Here is a 15,668-nt window from a genome sequence, read left to right on the forward strand (position 1 = left end):
GCGTACAGATCGGACCCCTGACTGACATTTTTGACACTTTTGGGAGTACCAGTGACATTACTACAGTAATCAGTGCTATAAATATGCACTGTTACTGTAAAAATGACACTGGCAGGGAAGGGGTTAACTTTATTAGTGATCAGTGGGTTAAATGTATCCCTAGGGGCGTGATTCTAACTGTGGGGGGCGTGGCTTGTCATGTAACCACAGAGACATACGATCCTACATAGCAGGATCGTATAGTCTCTGTACTTACATCAGGGAGAATGACAGACGGCGGTGTTTACATCAGCCGTCTGCCTTTCTTCCTCTCCTGCGGGAGATCGCGAGTGGCCGGCGGACATTGGAGCCGCCGGTTACACACGCGGTGATCCCTGTAAACGAGCGGAGGGCAGGAGCCCGATATGGAGCAGGAGTGTATGTGGGTTTTGCTCAGAAGTTATATTCATTTTAAAATCTATTGTTAAAAGCAAGTGGAATTTTTCAAACAACACTCGTCCATTCAACGAATATAGAAATCATTTTTGAACAAATATAGATGCAAATATTTTTGTTCAAAAATCCAATACATGTATGGGCAGCAGAATGCTTTTTTTTTTTTTTTTATCCCCTGTCATGATGTGGTTAAAAAAATAAATTAAAAAAATAGCCCTTTATAGTAAAAAAACAGCAGCTATCGCTACTGTAATATATAATTATAATTTCTACTGTCAAACAGTGAAAATATTATATCTTGTATCATGTGTATATATAAAAAAATATGCCCAGAAGTCGGATATGCAGGATATTTTAACTGGGAGTCAGACATGAAGCTATATGAAGGGTGGAAAATAACATTTCTATATTAAAGTAGTACTAACAGCTGAGACTTTTTTTTTCCATAGATAGAATAATTTTAAATATAATGCACAATACTAGTAAACTTTAACTTTAAATGTTGTAATGCCTTTTATCACCTCTAGTCTATCGGCCTCCACCTTCTCTGGGTTCAGATGCTCATCTTCCCTGCACAGAGCCCTTAAAGTGATTGTAACGTTGGATCTTTTCTTTTTAACAACAATCTTGTCATACTTACCCTCTCTGTGTAATGATTTTTCACAGAGCAGCACTGATTTTCCTCTTCTGCCCCCCTCCCCCACCCCCACGGCACTTCTGGCCCCTCCTGCCTTCAGAGTGCCCCTATAGGAAGCAGCAAAGTATAGTACTGTATAGAGTGTCCCTATAGCAAAGTAAAAAAAACCTCTGCCTCTAGAATCACTTGGTTCCTTCTCTTGCCCAGGACTACATTTCCCATGAGGCATTGCTCCTCACACATTCACAACTTCTGTCATCTACATACATGTATGGATGGTGTACTGGGCTGTAGCTCTGTATTTTCTGATATGTAAACAAATAATGCATTCTGTATGCAGGACAACTAATCGGCTGACCGATTAATCGATTACGAAAATAGTTGACAACTATTTTCATAATCGATTAGTTGACGATTAATCGATTAGTTATTTCAGCCCTAAACCTGACCTTTAATGAAATAGGCCTGAGTTACCGTCTGTCTGATCCACCTGAAGATGGCAGCCAAAGAAGCGGCCAGCCCTTTTCTTGGTCCGTCCGTAACCACAAAAAGCAAGTCTGGCTCAGTAGCTGCCAGATACACCCGAATCGCACGAACCAAATCCAAGGCATGCAAAACAAATTTCTTTGGATAAGCCGGCTTGGGACACAAGGAAGGCAACACAATATTCTGATTCAAATGGAAGTCAGAGTCAACGTTTGGCAGGAATGATGGACAGAAGAAACACTTTATCCCTATGGACCACCAAATAGGGACTGCGACAGGATAATGCGGCCAATTCTGATACCCTGTGGGCCGAGGTAATAGCCACCAAGAATGTCACCTCCTGGGATAACAAAGGCAAGGGAATCTCCCGAATATTCTTAAATGGAGGTTTCTGGAGAACCAAAAACACTAAACTTAAATTCCCATGACGTCAAAAGTGACCGTACAGGTGGAGCCACATGTTAAACCCCCTGAATGAAGGTACGAACTAAAGAGTGCGTGGCTAGGGGGTCGCTGAAAGAAGATTGATAAGGCAGACGCCTGGCCCTTGATGGTACTTAAGGCCAACTTCTAAACAACGCCCCGTTAAAAAAAGGTTAAGATCCGAGCCACAGAAAAGGATGGAGGATGAGGCCAATCGACTCACACCAAGAAATGTACGCTTTCCATGTACAATGGTATATCTTGCTGGAAGACGACTTTATCACCTTTACGATAGTAGGAATCACCGATCCAGACAAACCTCTATACCTCAGTACCTGGCTTTCCATAGCTAAGCCATTAAAACCAGCGACTGTAAAGCAGGATGATAGATTAGCTCTTGGGACAACTGGTCTTTTCTGAGAGGAAGCCCCCAAGGGAGGTTTACGGCCACCAGGATGATTTGAAGATTCTCACTCTTGATTCCTCGCAGGAAGAATCCCAAGCCGAGGATGATACCGGACTTACTGTGGCCCTTGGACACCTGCGGCATCTGCCAGAGGAACCCGTGATTTTGCCACAAACTTAGGTATCCTCCCGTGGAGCCGAACCTGCTAAAGGAGCCGCATGTAGGATTGTGCAAACAGAACTGTCTTGAAAGTGGATACCACCAGACTCCTGTGCGCAAATGGGGAGAGAGAACTATCTGTGTGACAGCAGCCGGTGAATCACGGCCTGTGGTTCCTGACGTTTGTGCAGAGGAAGGACCACCCTGATCAGAATGAAAATCAGACCTAGGTAATTCAATTTCCTTGACAGGGATAGGGGGGACTTTACCTGAACCCTTGCAAGAATAAAATCTGCACAAGGAGACTCAGGACCTGAAAGGATCAAACTTTGCCCCCCTTTCTGGGTACCCCCAAAATAAACATTTTGTGGATCTACTTGATGCTCACAAAAGAAGACCATGGGGGCCGGAAACCAGCGAAGATGCCCCCCCACTCCAATATCGGTTGAGGGTAGACCTTCACGCTGAAGGGGTCTTGTCTGCTGGTCTGGAGAAGCTAGCTCTAGGCTTAGCAGACCAAGGTTGCTTGGAACCTCCTGGGGAAGATTTGAAAGATCTATTTCCCTTATTCTCAGTTCCAGAATTCTCTATGGGCTGAGAAGCAGGGCCCCCGTCTGCGACGAGGCTCCTTCCCATTTCTGGATTGTGGCAGGAAGGAACTCCTCGCCCCCCCCCCCCCCCCGATCCCCTTAATGATGTCCTCCAGGGTAGTCCCAAACATGCGATCGCCTTGAAAGGGCAGATCAACGAGAGCTTTCTTGGAGGCTTGGTCTGCGGACAATTTCTTAAGCCACAGCATGCGTCTAATCACCACCGCTGAAAGAGAAAGTTTGGACAGCACAGGAGCTATATCTAAAGCTGCATCACAAATAAACTGAAGCCCATGGACCAACTGATCCTCTAAATCAACATAAGCAGCGGGGACCTGCTCACCCCCCAGGCCCTGGCGCAAAAGCTTGGCCCATTCAGTTACGGTCTGATACACCAGGGCTGAGGCAAAGGCTGGCCGCCATCCCAAACCAGCCAAAGTAAACATGCTGCGTGCCACAGCCTCCGCTTTCCTGTCAGCTGGGTCCTTTAAGGACGGGGATTCCTCTACTGGGATCATGGTTGCTTTATTCAACCCGAAAACAGGAGGGTCCACAACTGGTAAACTAATCCACTTTTTTAAAGTGACTCCTCAAAAGGGTAACATACAGCAAAACTTTTGGGGAACACAAAGGGTAATTTTGGTTGTTTCCATTCTTTACAGGAAAACCTTTCAAAATAAGGCACATAAGGAAACACCTTTGGAGTACGAGGTGATTTATGAGTGCCAAACGACAGAGCCACGTCCGTGACTACATCAGCCACATCCTCCATTTTTAAAGTCTCACGCACTGCAGTGATAAGTGCGTCTACCAGCACTTTTTCATTCGCTGCTGCAACCATGGAGGAATCATCCTCACTATCGGATGGATGAGGGGTGTGATATTAAGTCCCCCTGGACGGGCTGCGTCCACGGCGGCATCAGGCTCAGATTTAGATAAGAAAGACTGAGCAGGGGAAGGCACACGCCGCTTCCACCCGGGACACTTAGGACTGCAGGACCGCCGTCAGTGCAACCATGGGAAGCTGGGATTCCGAGGGACCTGCCACCTTCACGAGGGGGTCAGTGGGGGAGATGCAGTGTTGCCAACCGCCCGTAGATTTACAGACAGCCCGTAAAAACAGGGCACTTTTCTCCTGCCCGTAAATGCCCGTAGCAGGAGAAAAGTGCCAGTAAATCTACAGCGGCGGCGGCACTGTCAGAACTGCGCGTGCGCGGCGTGCAGTTCCGGAGATCCCCGAGCTCTCTCGCACTCGCAGAGAGATGCAGACTCGCACTGGATGATGATCGTCGCCGGACGAGTGCCACGGCCCGCCTGCGCCTGCCCCTGCCGCCGCCGTCATTTAAATTTTCCCGCCGGCCGCCGCACTAGCAGTATGGAGTGGAGTCTGTGCTGCAGCGCAGCTGTGGACAAGAACTAGAAATCTAGAAGATGCTGCTGGACGGACGTGACGGACGGATGGACGGACGGATGGTGGAGTGGACAGAGCAGACAGGCTGTGACAGCAGAGGCAGAGAGAGCACACAGAAGAGCAGGAGGACTGGTCTGGTGAGTGGGGTTCTGAGCCACCGAGGCTCAGACACTCAGCTAGCAGTAGCAGCGCAGACTGTCACTGAAGTAGTAGAGAGATGAGTCAGGGGGCAGAGGACATCAGTGTCCTGCTCCTGTGCCCTCTTCACCTCTCCACAGGCAGAGTCACACAGCTTCACTCTGCAGTAATGTCACTGATATGGCTATGGAGAGGTGAAGGGGACTTAGGAGGAGGACACTGATGTGGAGAGCTAAGGGGGGACAGAGGAAGAAACTACTGTGAGGGGGTGAGGAGGGCACTTCCATTGTCCACCCAGGCTCTGACCACCCCCCTGTGCCATGACTGCAGTCTCTGACCACCCCCTGTACCATGTCCGCAGTCTCTGACCACCCCCTGTACCATGTCCGCAGTCTCTGACCACCCCCTGTACCATGTCCGCAGTCTCTGACCACCCCCTGTACCATGTCCGCAGTCTCTGACCACCCCCTGTACCATGTCCGCAGTCTCTGACCACCCCCCTGTACCATGTCCGCAGTCTCTGACCACCCCCCTGTACCATGTCCGCAATCTCCGACCACCCCCCTGTACCATGTCCGCAGTCTCTGACCACCCCCCGTACCATGTCCGCAGTCTCTGACCACCCCCTGTACCATGTCCACAGTCTCTGACCACCTCCTGTACCATGTCCGCAGTCTCTGACCACCTCCTGTACCATGTCCGCAGTCTCTGACCACCTCCTTTGCCATGTCTGCAGTCTCTGACCACCCCCTTTGCCATGACCGCAGTCTCTGACCACCTCCTGTGCCATGACCGCAGTCTCTGACCACCTCCTGTGCCTTGACCGCAGTCTCTGACCACCTCCTGTGCCATGACCGCAGTCTCTGACCACCTCTTGTGCCATGACCGCAGTCTCTGACCACCTCCTGTGCCATGTCTGCAGTCAACAGTGCAAGGGGGAACTCTGTGGACCCTGATGTAAAAGGGAGCTCTGATGTAAAGGGCAATGCTGCAGACCCTGATGTAAAAGGGAACTCTGATGTAAAGGGGAATGCAGTGGACTCTGATACAAGGTGGTTTCTGGTCACCAGAGCACCCGCTTACATCAGAGTTCCCCCTTAAATCAAAATCTGCATCATTCCTCTTTACGTCAGTTACACTGTAAGGGAATCCTGCACACACTGATATATGGGGGAACGCTGTGCTGGCTGGGTTATATTAATCTGACCTTCATGTAAATGGAGAAATATGGCTTATGACTTTTGTTTAACCTAAACACATTGCTAATAGCACTAGCTACATGTTTATAGTTTAATTATTCATATTTGCACAGTTTAGCACGGAAAACGGCTATTTTATGTACATTTTTTGCAGTGCCAGTAAAAAATTGGTGCCGTCCGTAAATGTTGGCGTTCTGCCAGTAAATTTCACTCTGGGGGGTTGGCAAAACTGGGGAGATGTGACCCTGAGGCTCCATAAGTAAAGGAAGACCTGAAGTACAAAAACAATCTTTTGGCACCACTAAAGGATCCCCTCAAGGCTCAGGGTACCTATCAGCAGAGAGAGAGAGATAACAGGGACCCACAAAGACTCACCCTACCAACTGGAGGAGCGGCGAGAATTCGAACCAAGCATTATCATGGACGACATCCCTGTTCATATGTCCCAGGCACAGGAAGAGAAAACTTGAGGAGGAAGAGCTTCGGCATCCCCACGAGGCTTCGGTCGTCTCCAGCGTCTCTCGGACTAAGGGAAAATGGCCCTGTGACATCATCGGGCTACACAAACATGGCCGCCACTAGGAGACCAGCCAGACTAAGAGAAAATGGCCACAATCCGCTACAAACGCTGATGTATGCTGCCAGGATCTTCCCTGCGCAACAATGCATCCTCTGCAAGGGGACCCCCCGAAGGTAGGACACACGTTAGGGGAGACTCTGCTGCGCACTCTGCACTGGGACCCCCCTGCACTATACCCACACTGCAAACAGTAGGGCATATACCTAGGGGTCTCCTACACTGGGACCCCTCCAGACTACCAGAGCGGGACACACACTATCCCAAGACCCTTATCCAACCGTCCCTGAAGGTTACCAGCGTCCACCCCAAAAAAAAAAAAAAACACCAAAAGGGGAGAGGGGGGGGGCCTGTACTTACCCTTCCATGGTGCGTGTAACGCTCCAGACAGAATCCTCGCGCTGAAGTAGGGGAGCTGTTGGCCAAAGTACTGCTGCGACTCAGACCTAAGCCCGGTTGTATGCAACCCTGCGAGACGTTTAACTCACGGGCTAGCCTCTTTCTATGAGGCTATGTCGCAGCCGACCTAGCGCATAGCTGCAGTCTGCATGCGCTCGCTGGCTGGACTACTGGATCTAGATTATCCAGCCTGTCGCCCAGCCTGGAAGTTGATTGTAGATCTCCGGAGAGAAAAAACAAAAACAGATGTATGCAAAGAGAAAGGAAAAGAAAAAGGAAGGAGAAAAAAAATGCTAGGACCAGAGATCCCAGCCGGGAGCCAAGGTCCTTACTCCTGACTAGACAAATTAAAACTGATTACCTAGAGCTGAGGACAGCCCATGGAAGTAGCCAGGTGTTCTATGTTCCGCCTAGTCCTACTCCTGGAGGAAGCAATAAAACCCAGTAGCTACGATTTATGGAGCACTGTGTCCGACGATGAACGAGAGAAAATATGGGTTTATGAAATTTGCAAAACATTGCATTCTGTTTTTATGTAGATTTTACAGTGTCCCAGCTTTTTTGGAATAGGGGTTTTATTAATGTGAGTTAGGGACCTTAGATCACAAGCTCCTTGAGGGTAGGGACTGATGTAAATGTACAACATAGATCTAAAGTGCTGCGTATTTTGTTGTCGCTATATAAATATCTGAAATATAAAAAAAAAATAATAATTCTCCGAACAAAATTTGTATTTTTTTGTGCATGTCAAGGTAATAAAATATGTACGGTAAATCCCTGAAATTCATGCACTTTATCCATGTTTTATCCCTGTCAAGTATTAGCAAGTATAGAAAAATACCAGCTAATCTGCCAAAAAAAAAAAAACTCTGATCATAATGTAAACAGCATTATGTAAATTAAACACATGAAAGCAATGTTTGCTTTTATTTCTGGAAATAGACTCCTTATTCATTAAAAAAAAAAATCTTTTTAGTTTCCTCAGCCGCCCCACATGACACTCTTGCACGTCATGCGAGAAAGCTAAGGATTGTAATTGACAGCAGAGCATTTCCTCATTGCTCCGCTGTTTAACCGCTTGCCGACAGCCCACTAGCCTGGGAGGGTCTGGGGAGCGAGCGCGCGCCTGCGAAGGCGCTGAGGCGCGCTCCCGCTCCGTCACGGACCCCCCCGCGCGTGTGACCAGCGGACCCGATGTCCGCCGGTCACTCGGCGATCGTCGGGTGAGAGGGAGAAAGGCAGGCAGCTTGTGTAAACAAGCCACCTGTCATTCTCCTCGCTGTAAAGACACTGATCACACGGATCTACTATGTAGATCCGTTGATCAGTGTCCTTACAGCTCAAGCCACAGCCAATCACAGTAGAAAGCACGCCCCTAGGGACACACACAGCCCCTCCCTCAGAAATAAAGTTAACCCCTTCACTACCAGTGTATTTTTACAGTAACAGTGCATATGTATAGCACTGATTACTGTAGAAATGTCACTGGTAACCCCAAAAGTGTCAAAAATGTCAGTCAAGGGTCCGATCTGTCCGCCACAATGTCGCAGTACCGCAAAAAAAAAAAAAAATCGCAGATCGCCGCCATTACGCGTTAAAAAAAAAAACAACAAAAATTACAAAAATCTTTCCCTTTGTTAGTAAACACGATAACTTTTGCGCAAACCAAAAAAAATACGCTTTTTGCGATTTTTTTTACCAAACATAGGTAGGATAAAACAAATTGGCCGAAAATGTTAAAAAATTTTGATTTTTACATTTTTTTTTGGGGAATTTCATATAAAAAAATGTGAAAAATATTGCTATTTTTGCAAAATTGTCGCTCTTTTTTTGTTTATAGCGCGTGATCAAAAAAATCGCACAGGTGATCAAATACCACCAAAAGAAAGCTCTGTTTGTGGGAAAAAAAGGACGCCAAATTCGTTTAGGTACAGCGTCGCACGACCGCGCAATTGTCCGTTAAAGCCGAATCGCAAAATACCCCCTGGTCTTTTAGCAGGAAAATCCTCCGGGGCTTAAGTGGTTAATCGCTGATTTCTATGTAAATATGTGGACAGACCCCCTAGCAGTTGCAATTGATTAAAATAAGATTATGTGCAACAAAACACATAACAGCAAGCACTGCTTTCATGGGTTTGTTTCACATAAAATTATTTACATTTAAAATCTTTTTTTTTTTTTTTTTTTATTGTTTTTATTCCAGCTGTGTCTGGTAACTAGGTCAAATGTTGGTGTGAAAATATACTACTAGCACAAAGCAATAAAACACACTAGTGTCATTAAAGAAAATGAGATATATCACATGGCACCTACATCTTTAAACTCTGCTTTCAATACCGCATGCCCTAACGTTGACTGCCACTGTAGTCTTCTGCCACTGTGTTTTGCCAGGTAAAAGGTTTTAAATATTTCTTGAAGTTTCACCATCTGGAAGAAAAAAAGGAAAAAATAACTACAGTGTTTCCTCTTCAACTCAACCCTAGCTGGGTTTCAGATACAAGTATTCCAGAATAAGAGGATATTCAGCATGCATTGATTGAGCATGTAGAGGAGACTGCTCTATGCACAACAAGTATTTTAAACTTTAAACTTCTCCACAACAGTATCTCGGACCTGCCTGGTGTGTTCCTTGTTCTTCATGATCCTTTCTGTGCTTTAAACAGACCTCTGAGACTATCAAAGTGCAGGTGCATTTATACGGAGACTTGATTACACACAAGTGGATTCTATTTATCATCATTAGTCATTTAGGTCAACATTGGCTCATTCAGAGATCCTCACTGAACTTCTGGAGAGAGTTTGCTGCACTGAAAGTTAAGGGGCTGAATAATTTTGCACGCCCAATTTTTCAGTTTTTTATTTGTTAAAGTTTGAAATATCCAATAAATTTTGTTCCACTTCATGACTGTGTCCCACTTGCTGTTGATTCTTCACAAAAAATTACAGTTTTATATCTTTATGTTTGAAGCCTGAAATGTGGCAAAAGGTCGCAAAGTTCAAGAGGGCGGAATACTTTCACAAGGCACTGTATACCCTGTAAATCTGTACTCTATAAATCTGTAAATCATTGCTTTACCTCTCTTTTCCTCAACATACTGCACACTTAAGGCCTCATGTACACTACAGCTGCTAAACTCAAATTTAGGATCAGTTGGACATTTTTTTCAGCAGCCCTGAACTCTCCTCGATGTTATCTTATGTGTACATGTACACTCAGTCGTTTATAGTAGTTTGGAGGCAGTTGATTTCACGGACGATTTTTTGAAAGCATATGAATCGCGTTCAAGATAGTCGTTTACCGGCATTTCAAACGCCAAATGCTTGTAACTGCTTGTAAACGTTAGGATACAGCATTAAGCCGCATCAAGCGTTTTCTTTTGACATCAAAATCAATGATTCCCTGTGAGAGTCGTCGTAACTGATCCGACATTCAGACCATTTATTTGAATACAAATTGCATCAAAGTCAGACCTTGATCCGATTTGTGGTGCAACTTGTGCTCTGAGGAGCTTGAAGAGGAACCCCACGCCAACGTTTTTTAAAAAAACGGTGTGGGGTCCCCCCAAGATCCATACCAGTCCCTTTTGTCAGATTAAGATAGGCCCCCTTGCCTGCAGACCCCCACAACCACCGCCCACGGTTGTTGGGAAGAGGCCCTTCCCACAAGGTGCTTTCGGGTGGGGGGAAAGCACCCACACCCCCCATGTTGAGGGAGTGTGGCCTGGTTTGGTGCAGGAGAGGGTGCTCGCTCGTCCCCCCTGCTTTCCTGACCTGCTGGGCAGCATGCCGAGATAAGGATCTAGTATAGATTTTGGGAAGGACCCCAAGCCATATTTTTTTTTGGCGGAGTGTCTGACCCGGGCACAAGCTGTATAACCAGGATGGTAAGTCACTGGATGGTATGGTTTTGCGTTGTATTTCTGTCCAAAGGGAAGGTGGATTAGGATCGAACCAGCTTTTACCTTTGAGTATTTAAAGTGGACCTAGTATCAGACATGTATTTTTATGTTGTTCTGATATAGGCTAAGTAATCTATCATTATAGCACTTAAAGGTTTTTGTTACAACATCATATTACAACCACTGTCAATGCACTAATGTTTCTTACTTCCCAGATGATCGGTGCTATTTTCTTTAGAAATCATCTAGGGTCTGCATCTACTTACTGGACTAAATGCATTCCCATAAATAGCAAAAGTATAATTCCCTGTAGCTGTTCTGGTCTCTATGTGCACGTGTCTAAAGCTGGCTATACATTCATCTTTTTTTTTTTTTTTCTTTCAACCAACAGATTCAAATGAGAAAAAAAAAATGGCGCTTGATTTGTGGATAGCGGAATCACTCCCGCTGTGCTACTGTGTTCTGAAAGAAGAGAGCCCCCCCCCCCCCCCCCACAATCATACCACACTGATTAGCGTTGTCAGTTATAGCTGGCAGCGCTAATTATTCGGGAAAAACCCAACAGGCTGGTTTTACAGAAAATGATCGGTAGAAATAAAAGTGTTCCCAAACCCACAACAGTAAAATCAGTCTGTGTATGCAGTAAAACATGCTTGTTATATTCACTGTAGAACCTAAGGGGTTAATCCTCTGCATTTTCTAAAATGTCTTCTCTGATCCTTCCCTTCTTCCACTGTCCTCCAATCCATTTCCTGCTAGAACAGAGGCTAAGTGACAAGTTGCACATGCTCAGTTTCGTGTGTATTGCTAGAGTTTTTTTTTTGGAGGCACAGTCCAGAAAGGAGGGTCAGGGGTCATTCAGGTTCATAGGACAGTCATTGGAGAATGAAAACTCCTACTAGATGCGTTAGCCAGACTCTTTAAATACTGCTGATGAGATAAAGTATTTAGCAGTTAAAATTTACTAAAATAATTGCATTTCCATGTTCTGTGTACTGTGGGAGACCAGATATAGTTAATGCAGGGTCCTGGGTTTAGTAACACTTTACCTTCTGAACAACTAGCCTTTCCGTTCATGGATCGAAGTTTGGCCAGGCCCTGCTGTACCGGCCAAATTTTGATCCATGTATGGCCACGTTTACGCAGATTAGCCCCCTGCAGCTGCAATTTGCTACAAAACTACTAAGTTGCAGTTGAGGTAATTGCCTGGGAAGGTAAACAGAGGAATATCTTCTCTCCCTGAAACAGACTGATAAAATAAATGTTCCAGATTGCTTCTCTCAGACTAGCCACAGTTGGCTGCTAGGAAATCAAGGTTGTTTTTATCCCTAATAAAATGTTAGGAATTATTTTTTAGTGATAAGGGTTACTTTTTCTTTTAATTATAAACTATACTGTTACTGTACATTGTGACATGTAAGATATATTTATGCAGATGGTAACATTACTAAATAGGTCCACTTTTAAACACAGAACTGAAAAACAATTATTAATTTGTTGCTTTCAGCAATTGACCCTGCTCAGAGTTGTCCCAAGTTGACAATGCAAACTCCATGTTGTTTACAATAGGGTCAGAGCAACATCATTTTAATACAGAACAAAAAAATAAACATTAACTACACCTACATTAACATTACAGTTTATTATAACCACTCCTGTTTAAAAGGGATTCGGATTTTTGCTTTTAAAACTAAGTGAGTATGCCTCTTAGTACATCAGAATATTACACAGTAGATGTAGTAGTAATTTTTAAGTAGATAGATGTGCTGATTTACTAAAAGGAGTTTGGAATCTTCTACTCAAAAATTGTGTGAATATTTACTGAAATTTTTTAATCATGCGAAAAGCACAATGTGTTTCTTGGTTTCCTTACTTGTGCAATTGTCTAGGATGTAAGAGCAAAGAGGTAGAGGCATTTAAAGCGGAACTTTACCCAAAAGGGTTCCACTTTTCCTCCTCCTCTACCACATTTGAAATGTTTTTTGTTTTGTTTGGGGGGTACCTGATTTTTGACAGGTACCCGTTCTTACTTCCAGTCAGATCATCGCCTTCCCCTGCAACCTCTTGGGACACATCACAGGTCCGAGGAGACTGTAGGACCAATCACAGTGCACAGCACGGCTCACACATGCGCAGTGGGCAGCCGGCTGTGAAGCTGCAAGGAGACACATTCGGCTGCCCACAGGTAAGATGCCTGCACCTGCAGCTGAAGACCGGCAAGAGTCAGGTGAGGACATCGCCGAATCCTGGGACAGGTAAGTGTGTATTTTTAAAAGTCAGCAGCTACAGTACAGAGCTACAGCTCCGCTTTAACTTTGCCTTACACATACATGAACTGTACACAGTAAAAAGGACCAAACCACAGCCTTGCTTACCTCTGCAGGTAAGTGCACCTCCATGGGTGTATAGGTTGGCCAGTATCCCATAGTCAGTATGTTGACAGTTAAGTCAATGTTGCCTGGGTCACTGAGATTCTGCATATGCTAAAAAGAAAAAGTAAATAATTGTACAGTACTGTATGACAAAATGTAATAGTGAGGTGTGTAATAAGAAAAAATAGTTACATGCATTACCTTATGTGTTAAAGGTTACTTTTATTTCAAAACACATTAATTCTAACAATTTATCTAAGGGTACCGAATAATCTTGCAAGTATAACCTCCTAACTCAGATTTCACTGTACATCAGTCCAGGTTCTACTATGTAAACATGGCATATATATTAATTTTCAGCCCATCTATAGTCTTCTCTAGCCAGCAGATGAGGAGATGAGCAGATGAGGAGAGCAGCGGTTTGTTTGATACGAGGATGATATGACAGCCATACAAATTTTGGGAATGGTTGCCTAATGCGGAAAATCCAAAGAGGGGCTCACAGACCTAAAAAGTGAGCCCCAAAAGGAAAGAGGGCAGTCGGATTCCTCAGACCATAATGCCAAATGGTGGCCTGTCTAGTCCACCTAGAAATGATGTGACAAGAAGCTAGGTTACCTTTCCAATGCCCATCCAGAATAACAAAAACGAAATTAGTGTTTCTGAAAGAAGCATTGGCTGAAAAAAATGGGATTTATGACTTACCATAAAATCCATTTCTCTGATGTTCATTAATGGACACGGTTCCTGATATTCTTAACCATTGGGTTATACTGCCCCCTACAGGAGTAGGATACTAGGCAGAAAAAAGTCTGGCTACGCCCATGGGCAGTCCCAGGGGGTATACTCCCTCTCTCTGCTATAAGCAGTCACAAGCAGTGTCAGGAGAACTACAACACAGAAGGGCGGGTGCTGCATCTGTCAATGAACATCAGAGAAATCGATTTTACGGTAAGTCAAAAATCCCATTTTCTCTTCGGTTCATTGATGAACACAGCTCCTGATATTCTTACCCATTGGGACGTCCCAAAGCAGTGTAAAACATGAAGGGTGGTAACAGCGAAAAATAAATTCCCAAGGTTAAACTATAGCCAACCAGGTAAACAGGAGCTCAACCAAAACAACTGAAGCCCACCTGAAAAAAAAACAGTACATCCTCAAAAAGGATCAGGTCCTCTTAAACAACAGCCTGCAAAACCTTGTGGCCAAAAGAAGCATCCTCAGATGCCAACACATCCAGTTTATAGAACTTTGTGAAAGTGTGCACCGACGACCAGGTGGCCGCCTTGAAAACTTGCGTCACTGATGCCCGATGACGGAAAGCCCAGGAGGCACTAAGTGCCCTAGTAGAGTGCGCCTTGACAGGGAAAGGAGGAACCTGACCCCTGATGGAATAGGCCTGAATCACCATCTGTCTGATCTATCTGGAAATGGTCGCAGAGGAAGCGCACAACCCTTTACGAGGTCCATCCGTGAGCACAAATAGAGAGTCCAACTTCCTGAAAGACTCCATAGCTGCCAGGCACACCCTAATTGCCCGGACAACAAGGTATTTTTAGGCCTAGGACACAGAGAAAGCAACGCTGTCTTCATTCAAATGAAAAGCCAAGACAATCTTTGGAAGGAACAACAGAAGGACAAAGAACCACCTTATTCCTGTGAATCACCAGGTGAACAACAGGATAACACCGCCAGTTCGGACACCCTGCGCACAGAGGTGATAGCCACCAAAAAAGCCACCTTCTGGGACAGAGTAAGCAGGGGTACTTCCCAAAGGTTCTCAAAGGGAGGCTTCTGGAGAACCGAAAGCTCCAAATTGAGATCCCAATATGGCGAAGAAGCCCACACTGGAGGAACCAGTACGGGTTCGAAAGTTATGCACCAGAGAGTGTGTTGCCAGAGGTCGTTGAAAGAAAACCGTCAAAGCCGACACCTGGCTCTTGATGGTACTCAATGCCAATTTCTGCTCAACCCCCCCGTTAAAGGAAGGTCAAGAACTGAGCCACCAAGAAGGAGCGAGGATGAAACCCAGACTCACACCACGCAATGTAGGTCTTCCACATAGAATGGTAGATCTTCCTAAAAGTAGATTTCCTAGCTTTCAACAGGGTAGGAATCACTGACTCAGATAAACCCCTATCCTTCAGCACCTGGCGTTCAATAGCCAAGCCTTTAAAGCCAGTGACTGTAAGGCAGGATGGAAGATCAGTCCTTGGGACATCAGATCGTCCCTGAGAGGAAGCTTCCAAGGAACGTCGACGACCAGCCGCACCAGATCGGCGTACCAAGCCCCGCAAGGCCAATCCGGAGCCACTAAGATGACCGGAATCCCTTCTGCCTCGATCCTGCGGAGAAGTCTTGGCAGAAGCTTGAGAAGAGGGAAGGCATAAATCAGACGATGCTGACCCCATGGGGCCACCAGCGCGTCTGTGGTGTCCGCCAGAGGATCTCTTGACCGAGCCACAAACCTCTGCATCTTTCTGTTGAGCAGAGACACCAACAGATCCACCTCGGGGGTGCCCCAATAGAGACACAGT

At 45.6% G+C, this 15,668-nt stretch overlaps 1 protein-coding gene across 1 annotated transcript in view; it reads right to left on the reverse strand.

Moving 5' to 3' along the window:
* The window catches only part of LOC309546041 (cullin-4A), a 132,370-nt gene that overhangs the window by 63,462 nt on the left and 53,240 nt on the right, over nucleotides 1–15,668 (reverse strand). The window contains exons 12-13 of the mRNA XM_082245520.1: nucleotides 13,135–13,242; nucleotides 9,174–9,287 (exon numbers count right to left, since the gene is read on the reverse strand). Coding sequence (XP_082101646.1) covers nucleotides 9,174–9,287; nucleotides 13,135–13,242 — 222 coding nt within the window. The remainder of the gene's footprint in view (nucleotides 1–9,173; nucleotides 9,288–13,134; nucleotides 13,243–15,668) is intronic.

This window comes from Pelophylax lessonae, assembly GCF_965119305.1.
Source record: "Pelophylax lessonae genome assembly, chromosome: 2".
NCBI classification, from domain to species: domain Eukaryota; kingdom Metazoa; phylum Chordata; class Amphibia; order Anura; family Ranidae; genus Pelophylax; species Pelophylax lessonae.